Source organism: Ammospiza caudacuta, chromosome 21, assembly GCF_027887145.1.
Source record: "Ammospiza caudacuta isolate bAmmCau1 chromosome 21, bAmmCau1.pri, whole genome shotgun sequence".
NCBI lineage: Eukaryota > Metazoa > Chordata > Aves > Passeriformes > Passerellidae > Ammospiza > Ammospiza caudacuta.
Genome location: NC_080613.1, coordinates 4,980,913 through 4,999,734, shown reverse-complemented (window position 1 = coordinate 4,999,734; position 18,822 = coordinate 4,980,913). Strand labels below are relative to the sequence as shown.

Below are 18,822 nucleotides of genomic sequence, written 5' to 3'. Positions count from 1 at the left end.
AGTAATTCAGTGATTTACATCTCATCAGAGTTAGAATTCCTTGTGAGTCTTTTCCTAGTAAGGCATTTTGCTCTTTGCTTTGGGAGTTTCCATTGTTGTGCCTCGTGGGTTGTTCCCCTTAGCCTTGCTTAAATTTTCTGATCTGATTCACCAGAAGTTTTTTTCCATTTGGGCACTTGGCAGGGTATAATCTGTGCCTGGTTCTCCCCTCCCCAGCTCCATCAGGAAGGTTACATTTGTAGATATTTGAAAAACAGAGTTTATACACATTCTGAGACAGGTGAAGCACTGCAATGGATGTGTATGGAATTTCTCATTGATTTGGTCTTGCTGGTCCTATTTTTGTGTTCATAAATATTAAATGTTTTTTCTGTGGGGGGGAAAAGATACTTGGATTTATTTAAGCAGGTGACTAAGTATCTGTCAGTGTCCTGACTAACCACTGCATGAGTGTTTTGTCTTTCATGTGATAAATACCTACTTGTCTTTACAGGCTATGGCAGAAACTAAACCCCTGCAAACTTCATGGTGTTCTGCTATGTCAGTTATATTGTTATTTTCCTTTTCCAGAGGGTTTTTGTTTAAAATCAGGTTCTCTAAAACAGAAGCATTCAGTTCCTTTAGACTCAACATTTCTATGAACCAACAGAGGGGAAAGCTGTGAGGTTATGAAACCTCTTTTCCAGGCTTGCTTGTCTTCCATGAAAAACATTAAGACATTTTAAGTGCAGCTCTCTAGTTTGGGTCTGTTTCCATGCATTGCAAATGATACAAATCTCAGTCTGGAAGTAAATGCAAATATTGTTAAGGATGTTGGAAATCTGGAAAGTTTCAAGAAAAATCTGCAAATTAAGTGTCTGCACAGAAGCAACACAAGGCACAAATCCTCTCTTTGAAAGTCCTTGTAACTCTCAGGAATAGAATACAAATCAAGAATAGCAAAGATAACTCTGGCTTGGGGAAAGGATCCACTGACTTTGCTGGAATCTCTTCAGTTGTTCCAGGCTCCACAGAAGTTGCCCTGACAGGGAGGAGAGTGTGACTAAAGCTGAGCTAAGGAGCTGTCTGTCCTTTTTCAAGCAGGTTCAATAGCCATTCATCATCAGCAAAGTGGCTTTCTGTGTATTCTGTGCTGGGCAGCCTCCTGAGCTCTGTCAGTACGTGGGCTCATTGCTGACAGTTTGTTACATTCAAGTTCCCTGCTTGAAAAGGTGCAGCCACACTTGGCAGAAGGAGCTGTCAGGCTTCCAGTCCTAATGCCATTTCTGGGGCATGAACACAAAAATATGAACAGTACAGTGGATGAGGTGGGGTGAGGAAGAGGAAAGGAAGAATTTTTTGGTTTGCTTTTCTTTTTTTTAAAAATGTCATTAACTCAGCTGACTTTAGCTGCTGGATATCAAAATGCTCTTTAACAGGTCTTGGTTGAGAATGATGTTCATGCATGCAGGGGAGGTTAAGATATTTCCACTGGAGGAGGAATTGCAGGAGAAGAAACCATTAATGGTTTTGTTCTCAAGTTGGTAAATCTATCTTACTCAGTGTGTGGAGACTTTGCTTCTCCTTAACACCCAAAACAGCCTCAACACAGGGAACTGTTGTGGTAACACCGATCTTTGCTTATGCCTTGGGATCTGGAGTTTCTCTGTGTGTCATGAGGCAGCTTGTGCTGAGATTTGATGACCTGCTTGGTTGTTTTTCTCTGCTTTCTCTCAGGTTGTGCTTCATGGCAGGGTGCTCTCCATTTGCAGTGATTTTCCTCACCTAACACATCTTTTCCTTGCAGAGATCAGCTTTTTTGTTCTATGGCTGATCAGTTTTCACCCCAGTTTGCAATAGCTTGTAAGGGCTGGCTGCTGCCAGTATTGCAGTGTTTCTTGTTGGACTATAAAACCAATAAACAGGAGAAAAGACAGTTGAAATCCACCACTGTGGAGAGATGGAGATGTTCTGAATGTTTAGCCATTCCCTGATACCTTGGATACAATGCAGGAGAAAAATAAACCCTGAAATCTCTGCAGCACATAGCACTGTGTGATGGAGTGCTTGGGGAACTCCTTCTCTGCCTCATTTGTGACAGATATCCCTCTGGCAGGCACAGAAATGCTCTCTGGAGAGGGATGCTTCACTGAGAAGGATTTGTTGCATTTTAACTGCTGCTGATTTGTGGGCTGGAAATGCAGTTCAGCAGACTGCAGGTGAGGAACATTTCCCTGCTGTATTGCAGGTCAGAGCTGAAGTGCTGAGGACAATGAGGATTTCAGTGTGCTTGGTCTTAGTGCTGCTACCCTTATTTTATTGGGCACTAAAAGGTGATGACTGGGCTGATTTTGAGAGTGAGAGGAATTGCCTGTTGTGCCTGAACAGTCTGAGAAAAGGAGGGACTTGAGAGCTACTTCTTCATGCACTTGGCATGAGACCAGAACAGTCTCTTCAGCTCTTCAGATGGGATTTAACCTTCAGTCTTGGAGAATCCACACAGAAATCTCTCCCAGCTATTTGCTGTTACTGAGGGGGGATGCAGTAAATGGCCTCTCTGGTAGCAAAGGATGTGATTTGATCTGCCTGCACCTTCAGTGTGTACCTGTCCCATAAACATGGGAAGTGGATCGTTCCCTCCTGGCTGTAACCTTGCATTACTTCTGTCACCACCTTGGTGTGCAGGGGCTCTCTGATGGCATTGGAGTGCAGTGCTGGAATCTGGGCTGTGTGCCAGGTGGGATCTTCCCAGCTGGGAGTCGAGTGTTGGGACTGCTTTGGGGCCATGCATGTGTGAAACACCTCTTTGTATATCCCAGTGTCTCTGCTGCTGCATTGCTGTGTGAGGAGCTCATTTCTGCTTTGTAGTTCATGGCAATCTTCAGCTCCTCCCTGAGGAATGGATACTTAGCTCCTCATTCTGTAATTATGAAGTTGATTATTTCTGAAGAGTAAATTTGGTAGCTGTCTTGCTGCATCCTTCTGTGCTTTTCAGACTATTACTTTGATTTGCCAGAATATTTCTGCATTCTAGTCTTGTTCTCCAGTATGTAACTCTTAGTGTCTTGTGCAGATTTAATAAGCAAGTTCTCTATTCCATTACCCAGGCAATTACTGAAAATACTGAGTAGAAGTGAACCCAGGACAGGCCTCTCTGGAACCACACTCAATGTTCTTACATTTTTGACAGGAAACCATTAAGTAAATCTCAATGCATATTTTTCCAATTAGTTATCCATCTACTTTGGTTTTGTCTAGCTTATGTTTCTCCAGATTTTTTCCTATCTGACTGTGGGAAGGAAACCTTTGGCAACAAGGAGAACTTAAAAGATCTGCATGCCTCTGTAATGATTAGTTTGATCTCTTCTAGGAAATGTTTATTGTGTAGTAATTCCATCTTTCTTCTTTAAGCAACCTGCTTACTTTTCTCTGTACTTGCCTTTTTTTACTTTAGTAGGGATAAAAGTTATTTGATCTGTACTCTTGTGACCCTTTCCTATTAAGTCCAAGCTCATCTAGGCCCACTCTAAAGTGAGAACCAGTGATGATCCCAGTATGGCCACTGCTGGAATGTCCCTGAACACAGCAGGCTGAGTGAATTATTTTTACAGTACATGAACAGAAGCTGGGATCCAACATGGAGCTAAGGGAAGAGGAGTGTTATCTGAAGATGACTTCTCCTCTTGGGGTGATGCTGTGGAGATGTTGTTAGCAGCTCTGATCAAATAAAGCACTGTGACAGGGTAAACAGCAGGTGAAAGTGCTCACAGACCAACAGGGGCAGCTTTGAACAGGACAGGTCTGTGTGTCCTTCCAGGCATCCCTTGGGAATGCATTGAGCTATTGGCACTCTTACCTTCAGCATCCAAAATAACCTTTGTAGCACGTTTGTGGGGGAAAAAAATACCTGTATGGAATGAGAATCACACTGTGCAAAAGAATAAAGGAAATGCGTTGTGCATCCAAATTGCCTGTTTGGTGGAGCAGCAGAGAAAAGCTGAAGAGCTGTTGGAGAGCCAGGGCAGTTCCAAGAGGAATGGTGCTGCTCTGCCTGCATAAACAGCTCAGCCTGCCTCATATTGAGTGTATTGTGAGGCTTTGTAGTTCAATGGTCACATTGCCATGACAAATCCAGGCTTGGATGGTGGTATAAAGGGATAACTTCTCCTTTCTGTTTTGTGGCTGCTCATTTTGCTATTAAGAGGAGCTGGTGTGCATTAAGCTAACAAGGTTCATCTGGGGCACTATCCACTGTGTGTTTGTGTCATATGTTGTACCTATTAAAATGCAGAAGAAAGTCACAGAAGTAAGGGTGGTCAGCTGCATAGTAAATGGGGTTTTTAAGTGAACTGCTCAAATTTAGCAAATAAACACCTGGTTTAACTGTTTTACCACCCCTGTTACCTTTTTTGAAGTATGAGACAGTATTACTTGCTGCTTTAGTTTAGTGTTAGATGGGAAGGGCCTTGAGGTGCTCAAGGGCAGTGGCTGTGCTGTGTCAGGGTGGTACAAGAGATCAAACATGGGAACTGCTCAGTGTGGGTAAAGAGATGTGAGAAGTGTTGTCTGATGGGTGTGAGCTGTTGCTGAAATGGATTTTACAGTTCAAGGTCTGATGTCTGATGCTTCTCCCTTCTCTTTTAGGGTGACAACTTCAGGAGTAATGGAGGGCATGAAGAAAGTCAAGAAAGTGGTGAATGGTTCAGCAGAGCCTCAGGGCGAATGGGAGAGCACAGCATGATGGACTGGACTAAGGCAGCACTTTCAGAGAAACTTTTTTAATTTATTAATATTACTCTCAGTGGAAAGGGAGCAACTTGCACTCCCCACCACTGAAACTGCAGAGTGGGGTGTGTCTAGGGAGAGCAAAGCAGTGCAGAAATATAACTATTCCTTTGATCATAAGAAAATGAGATCTCCTGGTACCTGCAAGGAGCCTGAAGCTTTCCTAGGGATTTTGGGTAGCTTTTTTTCCCCCTTTCTGGATCGGTTCTTTATTCTGAATTGTTGTGTTCCTCAGAATGTGTAATACTAATGTGAAGAGGGATCTTCAGTGTGTATGTAAAGAATATATTTTATATAATGCTCATATATATGCACACACACACACACTTGCTTTGTAACATGAATGCTGGGACTTGCAAAGCCTGTCAGAAGGTGGGAAAAGAAGATAAAGACATGTAAGTATTTTTTTTTCTTTTTATAAACTCTCCTTTTGGCTTGGATGGAACATTGCAAAACAAATGGATGGGAACAACTGCAGTTATTTGAGAGATTGAAGGGTATTGGATCAGATGACTTCTGCCACTGCTCATGCAAGTGTGGAAGGTGATAAGTGTCTTCTTGTCTTATCCCTGCAGGTGTCCACCTGAATGTGTCAGGTTTTCAGATGTGTTGCTATACAGGAAATGAGTGACTGTTCTCCATTAAAGCACTAAGCCCATAGTGCAATAAGTGTTTATGTACATTGTCCACTGTCCATGGAGTTGCTCTTGACTCACCCCCACCTGACAAGAAGTACACAAGAGGTGTAAGATTGATCGTTGCTTTTTAGAGGTCTGCCTAAATGTTTACTTTCAAGCTGTGACCCAGAGCTTCATAAAATATTTTCAAGGTATTTCAAAAGTCACTCCTTTCTGGCACAGTATAAACAGTGTCAGACTCTCCAGTGGAAATCTGTCTAGCCATTTTACTGCAACATAAATCTCTGGTTCACAGTTACCCTGAGTTACTGGGCCTCTCTGGATGGCTACTTGTACCTCTCTGGCTGTGTAGGATTAATAACACTGCTGTTTTGGGTGAGCTGAACTGGTCAAAGTAGTATTGCCACCAAAACCAGTAACTCCTAGTCCTATTTTTTTTTTTTTTTTGGCAGGAGAGGAAAAGATTATGACCAGAACCTTGATGCAGAGGAATATGGAATCCTTGACTGTTAGCTGCAGACTTGGCGTGGAGTCTTTACAGACACATTCCAAAATGCCTCATGTGTTTTTTCTGTAGTCCCTGGGGTTGTCAGTGGGGCAGTTGGTGTCCAGAGCTGTAGTAGTGAAAATGGGTGCTCATTTGGGAGAGGATGGAAGTGGCTCATTGGTGGAATAAGGATTAGCTTTAACAAAAATAAATCAGCTCTAAGTCACTGACCCACTGAAGCCTTAATATTCATGCAGGGACATTTTGCCATGTGGTGCTGTGGAGCCAAGAGCTTCTGCCAGGGTGTCAGGAGAGGCATCAGCAGAGCTCTGGATGTGCCAGCATTGCTTACAGACTCATTCAGGAATTTGGTTTTGTGGAGGGACTACATTTCTGGGCACACCTGATGAGAGGACTGTTAGCCTAAAGTTTATTTTATTCTTCAAGCTGAGGAGGATTTCCTCCAGAATCTTGAACCACTTCCTCACTCCTGAGCAGGGATTGTGGAGCTCTTGATGAGCTGTCTGTAGCAAGCCTTGCTGGTTGAGGAGCAGCATCCCTTTCCCCCACTGCCACTTCTTTTCCCAGGTGTTGGTTCCATGCACCATGGAGGTGGTAGAAACAAATCTACCTGCTTTGATACCTGGAGCTGCTTTCTCTTCAGATAAAGCACAAGAAGAAGAGCATTTGTCTCTGGCTGCAGAATCCTCCTCTGATTTCCTTCTCAGCTGTAACTTCACAGTAATCACAGCAGTGATGGTTCCACTTTGCTGTCATTGCCTTGCAGTGAGAGTTTTAGTGAGAAGAGATCCTGTACCAAGGAAAGGCTGTTTGGTGACCTATAGGCCTTTAGGCCTTCTGGAGGAAGAAATCTACATATTTAGCCTGAAGTGTGAGAAATTGGACCATCAACAAACACAGGCAGTGCCAGCTCCTTACATTTAAATGCAATATCTGGAAAACTCATCCTCTGCAGTTCCTCTGTCCCTTGTCCTGCATCCAAAGGACTGCTCAAACAGGCTGTAAAGCTTGTTCAGAGAAGCTCTGAAGACTTGAAGTGTGTTGGCACTGAGGTATGTAAGGGATGAGGATGTGCTGTCAGGAACAAAGTGCATCTGGACAAGGCCATTCTAGAGCCTGTTAATCCTTTTGTGAACGAGATGTGCAATTGTCAGAGGTGTGCCATTTCACCCAGAACCACGAGGGCTGTGCTGTGATCCCAGGGAATGCTGAGCTGCTTCCAGACAGCTGCCTGTTCCATACCTCAGCATCAGGGGAGCTGACAATTTGGCAAGTGCTGTTACCTTAGTCTCAGGTTTCTTTTGTTTTTTTAATATGCACTTTTTTTTACTAAAGTTGCATATGGTGTAGGTTTATCTGCCAAGTCTCTGGCTCACCAGTCAAAGGCCAGAAAAATGGGTCATTTCTTTTTGTCTTGGCAGGAAAGGCCACAGCAGTATTCTGAAATTACATTTTTTTACAAGAGCTTTTTCCAAGTTCAGCCCTGAGCTTCAGCAGTCAGCTCCACAACCACCTTCTGCTGGTGTTTTACACAGGATACCAAGCAGCAGGAAACGGTCAGACCTGAGCATTAGGAAGGAAAATCAGTCATGGACAAGTCAAAAACACAAAAGATTCTTATTGTGGCCATTTCCAAAATGCATTTTTTCTGGTGCAATTCCTTAGATCAGGACGGAAAGTGTGTCTTGATGGATGGGAAGTTGGAGATTGGAGGAGATGGCTGCAGTTGTGCTTCTCTCCAGCACAGCAAGTGCTGCACTGCAAAGCACCAAAGGCAGGACTATTCCCTCCCCTTCCCAGGCAAACCCAGAGCTGCATGGCTGGCATTGCATGGCTCCAGGGCCAGGGGAGTGCAGCAGCTCAGAGCTCCCCAGGCAGGATAATCAGTGCTTGCCTTTCACTTGCTGAGGGCTGCTCATCTGCCAGGAAGCTCTGCCTCTCTCAGGGAGGGAAGAGAGGAGCTGTTGTGGATTACAGATCGTTTAGGAATGTGCAGCTTTACTTCCCTGTCGCTGCTTTTACTGAAGTGAGGAGCTGGAGCAATCACCAGCAGTACCCAGCAGAGAGTGACAGGAGTCCTGGAACGGCAGCTCTGCTGCAATGGGAATAAATGGTGTGAAAGCTTTCCCAGCCCAGCACTCAGTCCCCTCTGCAGACAAAAATGAGATTGGTTCAGTCTTCACTTGCAATGCAGGTTATACCCCAGTAAATCCCCGTGGATGCTGACATGCACATGGCACTGCTGCTCTCCTCCTTCCTGCTCAGCAGGCTGTCTTCCAGAGGAAGCCTCCTTGCAGTGCCACTGCCAGCCTCTTGCATTCTTTGGGCTGGAAAATGTTTTCCTTGATAGTTCATCAAGAGACATACTAAAAGAAAGCAAGACATAATGGGGTCATGTGGAACAGAGCTGCTGCCTGCTGGAGTGGAGCAGTTGGAGTTGAAGAAGCCACATGCTGTCCTAATAAGATGCTCTTTCATGTTGTCTGTTGTGATGTGTGCATTGCATTGTTCAGTGTTTCCCCCCAGCTCAGTGCCCTGTTCCTGGATTTCCATGCTGGCATGCCCTGGGAGAGCATGTTGTAAAAATTTGCTGCATTGCAGCATTTTGTCTGGAGCTCATAGTGTGGAAGATGTATTTTTTCTGAGCTGAGTGGACTCTCTCTGGCACGAGTGTGCATCCACCATGTGTCCTTGAGCACTGTAGCATTCCTTCTGGCCCTGAAAGGCCATGTCCTGATCACTCCAGTGTGCACATCTGGTGCAAGTCCTGTAGAAGATTTTTTTGTGTTAAGTCTGTTTTCCTTACTGTGTGTTCCTCTTAGAGAAAAGCAGTTGAGCCACTGACAATCAAATTGATGAGAAGGGAGGGGATTTTGTTGTTTGTTTGAAAACTGCCCAATTTGAAGCAAATACTGGGTACTGTAGGTTCTGTTGAGCTCTGAGAACTGGAGTTCTTTAGCTACTAAGGAGAGGGAAGGAAACCTTTAGCTTACTTGATTTGTCTCCTTCAATTTGACCTGTCAGGCTAGCTAACAGATTGCTGTCACTTTAAAGAAGATGTTTTACAGCTCCTGTGTGATGATTTCTGCTTCACTCCTAGAGCACATCCCCATTTTTCACCTGTGTACAAAGAGAGCAGCTCTGGTGTGCAGCAGTGGGAGGTGCAGTGAGGTTTGAACATAGTGGGACTCACACTGAAACTGTGACCCTGTGTGTAGTGCCAGTAGCCTCAATGTTTCATGAAAGCTGAGGTGGTGCTGCCCAGAGACACTTGACCAATGTTTCTTTGTGTTCCCTGGGGCTGATGTGCTGTAGAACGTTGTTTTAAATTGAATTAATTTGGCTTCTTTTTTGTAGCTGCTGGATACAATACTTTTGGGCTGATAAATCACTTTTTCTTAGCAATACTGGGAAGCTGTGCATTTTCCCTTTGTTGTGTCTTGCCTGGATATAGCAGTGATCCAGTGAGAGCTGCACATGATCTGTGCTCCCAAGTGGCTGGAACAGGATGTAGGAAAACATCAATACTCAGGTGTTGAGTGGTGTAGGAAGAAAGTGGCTGAGAAAAGAGTCACTCCTTTTAGGCTGACTGGCTCAAGAACCCATTTATGTTTTCACTGCAGCAATCCTCTAGAAAGGACAATTCTAAATAAATATTTCCCTGTGGGATTTCACTCAATGTTCTGCTCTCTGTGTACTGAAGTAGAGTCTGACCTCCACATCATCAGAAGCACTTCATCCTGCAGCCAGTGGAGCTGGTACCTGCTCTCTTACAACAGGGTATGGGTCTAAATAGCCTCCCTTGCCCTTTAGGAACTATTAATAATTAATTCTAGATCATCTTGTGTCATTAAGCAGCTTTAGGGCACCCTGTACAATGTAGCTTTGAATTCATTCAGTAAATGACCTCCAGAAGAACTAAAAAAGACTTTTCTGTGTACAGCAAGGTCCAGTTCTTGGGGTTTTGGTGACCTGTAAATATCCTATTCTTCAGTTCCTGTTCAGATGTAAAAATGGCTTTTTTTCAGTATTTTTTTAAACTTTATTAAAAGAACAGCAAACAGTATTTGAAGAGAAGCAAGGTAGAGACAAGTCAGGACAGTCTGTGTAACTTGGTTTCCCTGCTGTGATGCAAATGTGTAAAATAAAGATTGACCAGAAAGAAGTTTTTAATGCATCTCATTTTCTCCTTCTGAACTGCCAGCAGCCAAGCTGACCCATTGTTCCCAAAGTCTGCATTTCCCTCTGCTCAACTTCTGTTTCCAGCCATCAACATCTGCATCATGGATTCAGGGCCAAATCACAAAACTTATGTGGAAAAACTTCTGTTGAAGGGAAAGTTTTCCTGTCAGTGACCCAGTGAGGTTCACTGAGGTGCCTTTTCTTGAGCTCCAGGTACTGGAGCTGTGTTTGTGTGTGCTCAGCTGCTCTTTTACATTTGCAAGCTGAACTTAGGCAGTGTTTGTGGACTGACTCTTGAACAAGTGTTTCTCCCAGCCCTGTGTCTCCTGCAGTCTGGGGCAGGCAGGAATTCAGGAGCATCTGGGCTTGTTGCTGCTCCCCAGCCCTGTGGTCTGTGTGTTCTCTGCTGTCAGCTGCCAGGTGAGGGCAGATGGAGCTGATGCTCTCAACCTTGGTGTCCAGATACAAATTAAGGATAGAGGGTTACTTTTAAAGTCATGTCTCTGGTGGATCTGGCCACACTATCTCAGAGGAGCAAGTCCTTGATCTTCTTTAAGTTAGACTGATGGAGATTTGGGACTCTGTAGTTCTGCTCATCCTGAGGTGTTGGGATCTAACCTTGCATTCAATTCTGCAGACTGGTTGGGTTGGCAGGGATGAGGAGGGCACAGCATTCCTGTGAAGTGTTCTTCCTGATAATCCCCCATCCCTCAAAGGCATACATCCTTCAGCACCAAATTCCAGTCTTCAAGATGTTTTTTCCAGTTCAGCCTGTGGTTCTCATCCTTCCACCGAGGGGTAATGCCTGAAGCAGCCTCTCTTCTCTACCCTGCACCTCCCAAGCAGCCACTTCTACACTGCCTCAAGCCTCTGGGTGAGTGTTTTACCAGAGAGCAAAATATAAAAAGTGCTTAGAATTTGGATTTCTTAATGCCTCACTGTAGGTTAGAACAAATACTCCTGATGCAGGTGGTAGCTGTTGTTGCACTGGAGTGGCCTAAACCTCTTTAATGCAGGTTTCTCCAAATTCTCCAGCTGCATATTCTGTCTGTTGTGTATTTGGCCTTAAAACATTCCCATTCCCCCTTGGCATTCCCTGACAGCAGCTGAGACTCATCCCCAGAGCTGCCTGCACTCAGCCATAAGGAAAGGTGAAATGTTAAGGGTGGAGTGGGTAAGGTGGGGCTGAACTGTGGGAACACTCACTTGAGAAGGAGACCAAATGAAATTATCAGTGGAAAAATTGATTCCTGACCATTTTCTCCAAGGAGACACAAAGAAGAGCTCCCAGTATTTGAAGTCTATTGCAAGCAAAGGTCATCTGGCAGACTTAACAGGGAGCAGAAGAAACAAAACCACAGCTAACAAAACTTTCCTCAGTGTTGTGTGTTTGGATGTAATTTTGTAGGTGTTTTCCTGCCCAGGGGAGGTAAATTGTTCTACCTGCACTGAGGTTTTTCTTGCAGTGTCTGACATTCCCAGCTGTCTGATCATTTGCAGCTCCTCATTGCACTCCTGGCTGCCTGCTGCCAATGCTTTTGCTCAAGCAAGGTTATCTTCATGACTGCAAAGAGCTGCCTTCTCCTTAAATCTGCTTTTGCCTTCCTTTGCCTTCTGACTGACAGGCTCTAATGAGGGGAGAGTGTTGTAGTGCCCTGTATAGTGAGTGGTCAATAAAAACCAAATTGCTTTGTACAGCAGAGGTAATAACACAGCTTGTTATTGGCACAGCTGATACTGATATTGGGGCCCTTGGTAAGGAGACAAAGGCTTTCTTCTGTCTTAAGGAGTAAAAAGTGCAAATCATCCATTCCTTTTGTCTCCTCTCATCCCTGGAAAATGGTAATTGGGGGTGACACTGCTTTGTTGTGGCTCTTCTCCACTGTGGGATATTTTCTGTGGGGAGGCTGAGGCACAATACCTGAGATGGCTCTTGTATTCCTGAAAAAAAAAAATAAACAGGCATGTGAGGTGAGGTTGTTACAGGGTGGCAGGTGGAATAGGTGAGGATTGAAATGGAAGAGGCAGTGTGAAATTCCTTTTACTGCTCCCTCTTGGGATGATTGTGCTGAGCTTGGCAAGAGCATCCTTGATGAGAGGAGCAGTTAAAACATGGATCACCTGTAAGTGTAGCAATAAATTTGGGGTGTTTAGTCCCTGAGGACGTTGCTCTGGGGTGCAGATCTGTATACCTTCAATGCTGAGTCTTTTGGGTAAGGTGTCACAATATCCCCCAATATCCCATCACCAGCTCCTCCCTGAGATTGCACCCACTGCTTACCTGCAGGTGTGGAAGAGTCCCTGTCATTGCTCCAGCTGCTGCTTCCCTGAACTGCTCAGATCTTTTTTCTGCAGGAGCTCTGTGGAGCTGGAAGGAATCCTCCACCCAGCCCAGCTGTGAAGGTATTGATCTGCCTCTCCTGGGAGAAGCCAAACTTGTTCATGCTGGGCTAGATCTCGTACCAGGAGGCAGTAGCCAAATTGGAGGGGCTACAAAGAACAGCTGCAGTGACTGAGAGGAAGGAATTGGGCAATGGCAGAAGATGACAAGAATTAAAGCTGTAAGCCTGACTAAGTGATGATTAAAGAAAGCCAAGAAGATGTAGCTCAGTACAAAATGGCTGCATGGGGATAACCCACAGAAATGGGTTTGGAATTAGTGTGGCTGAAGGCTGGGCTGTGGAGGAAAACAAGATGTTAGGAGAAGCCTTTTGCCAGTGAGTTTGGCTGCAAACAATCTCCCTGGAGAAATGGAGGCAGTTCTGTGTTGTTTTAGATAATCAACACTAGGCTGGACAAATCATTGCTAAATACACTGCAGGGAATGACCCCTTGTCAGCTGTGAGCTGGATGAAATGCCTGGCTCAGCCAATTTCCATTTGCTTATCTCAGTGGGAAATATATTGCATGCATAATTCCTGGTTTGGGGGGTCATTTTAGTTTTACTGTTAAACCTCACAGATGCCTTGAGTGAGCCTGGCTGCTCCATAGGAGGAACACATTGAAATGAAGCTGGTTGGTGTGTGCCCTGATCTGTATTCTGAGGCAGTCAGGGTTTTAACTGTTGCTGCAAAATCTTGAGTGGAGAGATCTGCTGGGATTTACCAAGCACACAATGCCTGAGTGTTTCCATGAATCAGAGCAGCCTTATGGGAGGCAACAATTCAAACTCTTAAACAGCAACAAAATTTGAAGAATAGGTACAAGTTGATCAGATTGATTTTTTTTTTTTTTGTATGTTTGAACGTTTTTGGGGATTGTTGTGGTTTGGTTTGGTTTGGTTTGGTTTTAACGATTGCAGGGTAGGATTTGGGTGGGCAGACATCACTGCTGACTTCACAGTTTGCTTACAAAGCTTGCTCAAGAGACTTGTGTCTTGTGTTGAAACCAGAGCAGGTCAGCATCGGCTGCCCCAGCAGACAGATCCTGGGCACTGAGGGGCAGATGAGCCAGTGTAGGATTCATGAGTACTCAAGAGGCTGATTTCTGTCTGGTTTGTGGTGGTGAAGCCACCACCACACCATTCCCTGTGCCCTCTGCAGGCTCAGAGCTCAGCATGGAACAGACACGGAGCTGCCTTTGGAGCAAACATCTGGGCAGGATCACAGAAGAGCTGGAAGCCACGTGACTTCCCTTTATTTTGAAGGTTCTTATAAATATGTATATTTTCTAAAAGCTCTGTTCTGCTCCAAACCTCTTTCAGATTTAAGGACGCTTCTGTCACAGATGTGGGGTTTGTTTTTGAAGCCCCCTGCTGAAGCTTGGCAGCAGAGCTGGTGAGCAGTGCTCAAGTCACCTGCAGTGGGTGGAGAGCAATGTGGAGAACAGCTCCTCCAGCCCCTTTTCCAGCCCTGAGGGTGCCAGTGGAGTCTTTGCTGCAAAATGCTACTGCTGCCTCTGTGACTGTGATCTTATCTCCCCCAGACAAAGTGCACAGCACTCCTCGCTTGTCCTTACAAGGAGCCTTTTTTATTTTCAGTCTGTCTGGAAGCAAGCCTTGGCTCAAGGTGGCTGGGCTGAGCTCTGCAGGACGAGGACGGCAGGAGCAGAACAAGGGTGATTTCCCATTTGCCAGCCGGGATTTGTGATGTGCCACGAAGGAAGATCCACAAAACCTCCTCCTGCTTGGCTTTGTCTCAGCCCAGGGCTTCGAACTGCACGAACAGCTGATGAGTTCACCACAGCCACCCTTCCCGGGTTCCTACATTACCATAACAATTACAGCCCCAGAGGCTGTGAAGAGAATACAGGCTTTAAAAAATAAACTAGAATTTAACAGAGAAATTAATAGCGTAGCAAATTGTAACGCTGAGCGTGCCGGCTGCGTGTCAGTCTCGAGCGACAGCTGTACGTGCAGCCCTGGCACAGTTTGATTTCCAGACCTTCCGCTGCATTTGGCCATCATTTCAACATCTACACTTCCATTTCCTGGGGCAAGAGCCTGCAGGGCACCATTCCTGCTGCCACTTTCCCCAAAAACCTGGAGTGTTTTGTGTCTGTCGCGTTTCTCTGCAGCCATGTGAAGTATTGGCATTAAAATGCTGTGCCGTAGAAATTAATTTATGGCTGTAATAGCCATTAGATGCTGTAGCCTGAATCTTGGAGTGTTTTGGGTTATAAATCTTGATTTTTGAGGGCTTTCTTATTTAGTCATATATAGCTCAGCTATCAAAGCAGCTGGTAAATGCCAGCACTGGGTGCTTGCTGTGACCTGCAGTGGTACCAGGGGCGAAGCAAGAGCAGCTCAGTCGCATCTTGTCAAGCACAAAACAGCTTCAGGAACACCCTGGTTGGTGAGCTGGAAGCTGTGGAGTCCCGTGGAACGCTGCTCACAGCCTTGAGATCATCCGGATGTGAAATGGTTGTAACCCGAGATGCGGGTGATGCCTGGGAAGCCGAGGGTGTCCCCAGCAGGAGCCGATGCATTCCTGTGCTCGTGGTTGTTGCACCAGGATGTTGAACTCACTCTAATGGCATTTTTGTGTTCAAACCCTCTGGAAAAGCAGCTATTTTGGTGGCTCTCTGTGCCAGCGGTGACCATGGCTTGTCTGGGGGAGCAGCCAGCACTGATGCCAATAATTCCTTTGGCTCTTTTTCTGACTGAGTCAGATCACTCAAGCATTAACCTTAAAATAGCAACTATTTTTGTAGTTGATATAATTAATCTCCTCTGTGTGTATGTTCCTTCCCTATTCCAGGCTCTGATGCTTCACCACTCCCCTGCTGACCCACTCCTGCTTTGGCACAAGAAAACTCTGAGCAAAACTTGGCTTTTCCACAAAAAAAGCACAAACTACAGGCTGTGTGTGCTCTGCTCCGTGAGTTCACTGCCAGGCTGGTGTCTCCAGTCGCAGATTCCTCGCTCATGTGGTCTGTTGTGTTTGGGAGCATCTTCTCGATCTGTTTTTGGGTGGGTGGATGTGGAAGGGGGATGTTCACAAGCTGCCAGGGCTGGGGGTGACACTGGCCACACAGACAGCTGTGATGGATGGGTGGGTGGGTGTGTGGGTTTCGTGATGCAGAAGGAAAAAGCGCTTTGGAGAAGCCTGAGCGGACCCTGCGAGGCGCCTCGTCCAGCCCTGGGAAGGGGAGGAGCGAGGAAGGGGATGGGATGGGCTAACCGGGGTCCATCCCCTGCCTCTCTTCTCCCTTTCCTGGGGCAGCTCCTGCGCCAAAGCACGTCCAAGAGTGCAAACATGACATGCTGGGTGCCACCTCATCCCCAGCTTCCCACCCCACAAACAGCTCCAGCCGTGCCAAGGTGGGGTTCAGTGGGTGCTTTGCTCGGGCTGTGTGACACCAATGATTTTTTAGGTCTGAGCACATCAGTGAGGAGGATGAAGGGGGAAAGAAAAGACCATCTGTGATGAAGCACAGAGTGAGCACACGAGATCGGGACAGTCTGCACCTCGCTGCTTGCATGCAGTGCTATTCCCACGAGGCAGCTGCAATCCTGGCAATTAAATCAGGAAGGATGAGCTGGGGAGAACCCCCGTGATGGCGTCTGAGGATGCTGATTAAATGTGCGCAGCCTGGTGAGCCCACGTGGAACAAACTGCTGCGTGGCTGAGCCTGACAGACTTGCTGTGTCCTGGGCAAAAAGAACTCCGGGGTTTTATTAAACACTTTCAAGCAGATACCCAAGCAAGGAAAAGCTTTCTGCAGACACACACTGGGCTGTGCAGCCCACACAGCTCCCAGCTTTTACAGTCAGAGCGTGCAGCATCGGATCCATCCCAGCCTGCTGGCATGGCAGGAGGGGTAAAGCTTCCCTTGGAGCAGGAACCCACTCTGACCACGGCAGTAACAGCAAACATTGCCCAGGGAATGCTCATTTCCATGGCTGCAGTGAGGATCAGACAGCGGAAGCCCTGCAAGCACACACTGCTTAATCAAAAAGCCAGCCCGGGTCAGGGCTGCCTCTGAGCTTGTCCTGCAGCTGCTGGTGGTGGGAGATGTGAGCAAAGCCTGAGGTCTGTCTTGGAAGAGAAAGCCAGGGGGATTTATAAAGCAAAACTCCTCTCAAGGACTGGCCTGTGGTGGATTTTCCTCTGAGCAAACAACCCAGCTCCTTCCTGGGCACACTGACCACACTCAGCTGGGCACAATTGTTTTGTGTCCCAGCCGCTGTTCAGATTTCAATCCTGTCGGCCCCAGGAGTTTTTCCAGGCTTGGGCTGTGTTTTTCTGCCTTCAGAAATGTCACTTCATTCTGGAAAATGTCACTAGGGTTGTTATTTAAACAGTAATAGGGTTAAAGCTAATAATTGGGAAGTGAAAGTGACTGGCTTGCATAGTTTCCGATTACTTTTCTCCTCTCATCTGTGTGATTTGAGCTCTCAGTGTTTTGTGTGATGGAGGCAGGGTAGAGTTTTTAAAATAGAATTAAATCCTTTCAACATCAGTTTTGCAGCAGCAGAGCCTGTGCTGTGCAGGGAAGGTTTGGGACCTCGCTGGAGCCCCAGCTGGGCACTGACAGGTCATGCTCTGCACACAAAGGACACCCCTGCTGCGATGTGGTTACAGCCCAGGGAGCACAGCTGAAGAGAAATACTGCAAAAACTGCAGTTTCGCTGATGGGCAGCAAAGAAGGGGCTGCACAGGATGGTTTTGCAGCAATCTGCTGAGGCCTGTTGGAGTTGTAGGCAGGCCTTTGTGCCTAAAAGCTATGCAAATGCTGGGAGCAACTGGGAGGGATGCTGGAGGGGAAACAGAACCTCACAGAGCTCTGGCTGCCACGTGCTGCCAGTCCCCTGTGCTCAGTGCCATCCCTCCAACTCATCCCCAGGCTGTGCTGCTGCTGGGACATGGTGATGGTGTTTTTGTCCTCTTCTGCCTTAATGAGCTCGTTTGTGTGAGGCTGGGTAATGGAGGATGAGGCATTTTAGAAACATCCACTTGGGGAATGTATCCCTGGAGAAGTGAGTGTCAGGCAACGTTTGGCTGGTTAAAAACAATAAAGGTGCAAAGAGCAGTGCTGTGTCAGCTGTGCTCCTCTGTGTCCTCTGCAAACAGCCCGTGTGTGTTGTGTTGGGCTCTCCACAGCCCCACGGACAGGTTTCGCTGTATCCAGGCACAGATCTCTTTGGCTGCTGCCACGGGAGTCCAGGCATGCTCAGGCAGCTCCAGCAGGGCCCTCATTGCAACACAGGCAGGAAGAAAAGTGTATTTATCGTGTGCATCAGCACAGCTAATGAGTGCACACAGGCACCGAGCTGTTGTGGAGGCACAAAGCCCTGCACGGGTTTGAGGTGGGGAAAAGCTGGGTGCTGCTGCTTTTAACACTTGCATGGTTTCCTGGCTGCACCACAAACCTGCTGTGGATTGAATCTGTGGGGCTTTTGAAGTGATTGAACTTCATCCCTCTATGTACACATTGCAGAGAATGAGCGAAGGCTCAGTGGAGCCCTGGTGTGAGAGAATGGTAGAATCACAGAAGGGTTTGGGTTGGAAGGGACCTTAAAGATCATTTAGTCCAACCCTCTTTCCAGGCAGGGAGACCTTCCACTAAACCAGACTGCTCAGAGCCCCATCCATCCTGGCCTTGAACACTTCCAGCTTCTTTGGGCAAGCTGTGCGAGGGCCTCACCACCCTCAGAGCGAAGAATTTCTTCCTGATAACTAATCTAAACCCTGCCCCCAGTCAGTGTGAAGCCATTCCTGCCTGTCCTGTCCCTTCATGACCTTGTCCAAAGTCCCTCTCCAGCTCTCCTGGAGCCCCTTTAGGCACAGGAAGGGGCTCTGAGGTATTCACCAGGCTGAACAAACCCAGCCCTCAGCCTGAACATCCTGAGCTGAAAGGGACCCACATGGACCCGACTCCTCCACGTGGGGAACAAACCCCTCTTCATCTGGGGAGCCCAGGGGTTGGAAAAAGCTTCTACAGCTGGAGGCGTTGATGTCCCCACCAAGGTCACCCCCAGACGCTGAGCTCAGCCTCACTCCAGGCTCTGTGTTCCCACCGCCATCACCCCCCGAGCAGGACCCCGATTCCCGACATTTCCCTCCGAGCGTTTCCCCGCTCGGGGGGGTCTGGAATCCCCCTCCCCCCGGGCTCCCTCCGCCTTTGGCAGCGGCGGGGCCGTGCGGAGCCCCCTCCCCATCGCCATCCCCATCGCCATCGCCATCGCCATCCCCATGGCGCTCCCGCAGCGCGGGGCGGGGCGCGCCGCCCCCCCGCCCCTCCGCGCCCCCGCGCCCGCTCCGCGCCCGGCGGCGGAGGGCGGGGAGG

The 18,822-nt window shown here is 47.1% G+C and overlaps 1 protein-coding gene across 4 annotated transcripts in view; it reads left to right on the top strand.

The window, feature by feature from the left end:
* Positions 1 to 10,061, top strand: part of GPR107 (G protein-coupled receptor 107) — a 37,767-nt gene extending 27,706 nt beyond the window's left edge. For all 4 annotated transcript variants that reach the window (XM_058818149.1, XM_058818148.1, XM_058818146.1 and 1 more), the window contains one exon: positions 4,624 to 10,061. In XM_058818149.1, coding sequence (XP_058674132.1) covers positions 4,624 to 4,720 — 97 coding nt within the window. In that variant the 3' untranslated portion in view covers positions 4,721 to 10,061. The remainder of the gene's footprint in view (positions 1 to 4,623) is intronic.
* The last annotated feature ends 8,761 nt before the right edge of the window (positions 10,062 to 18,822 follow it).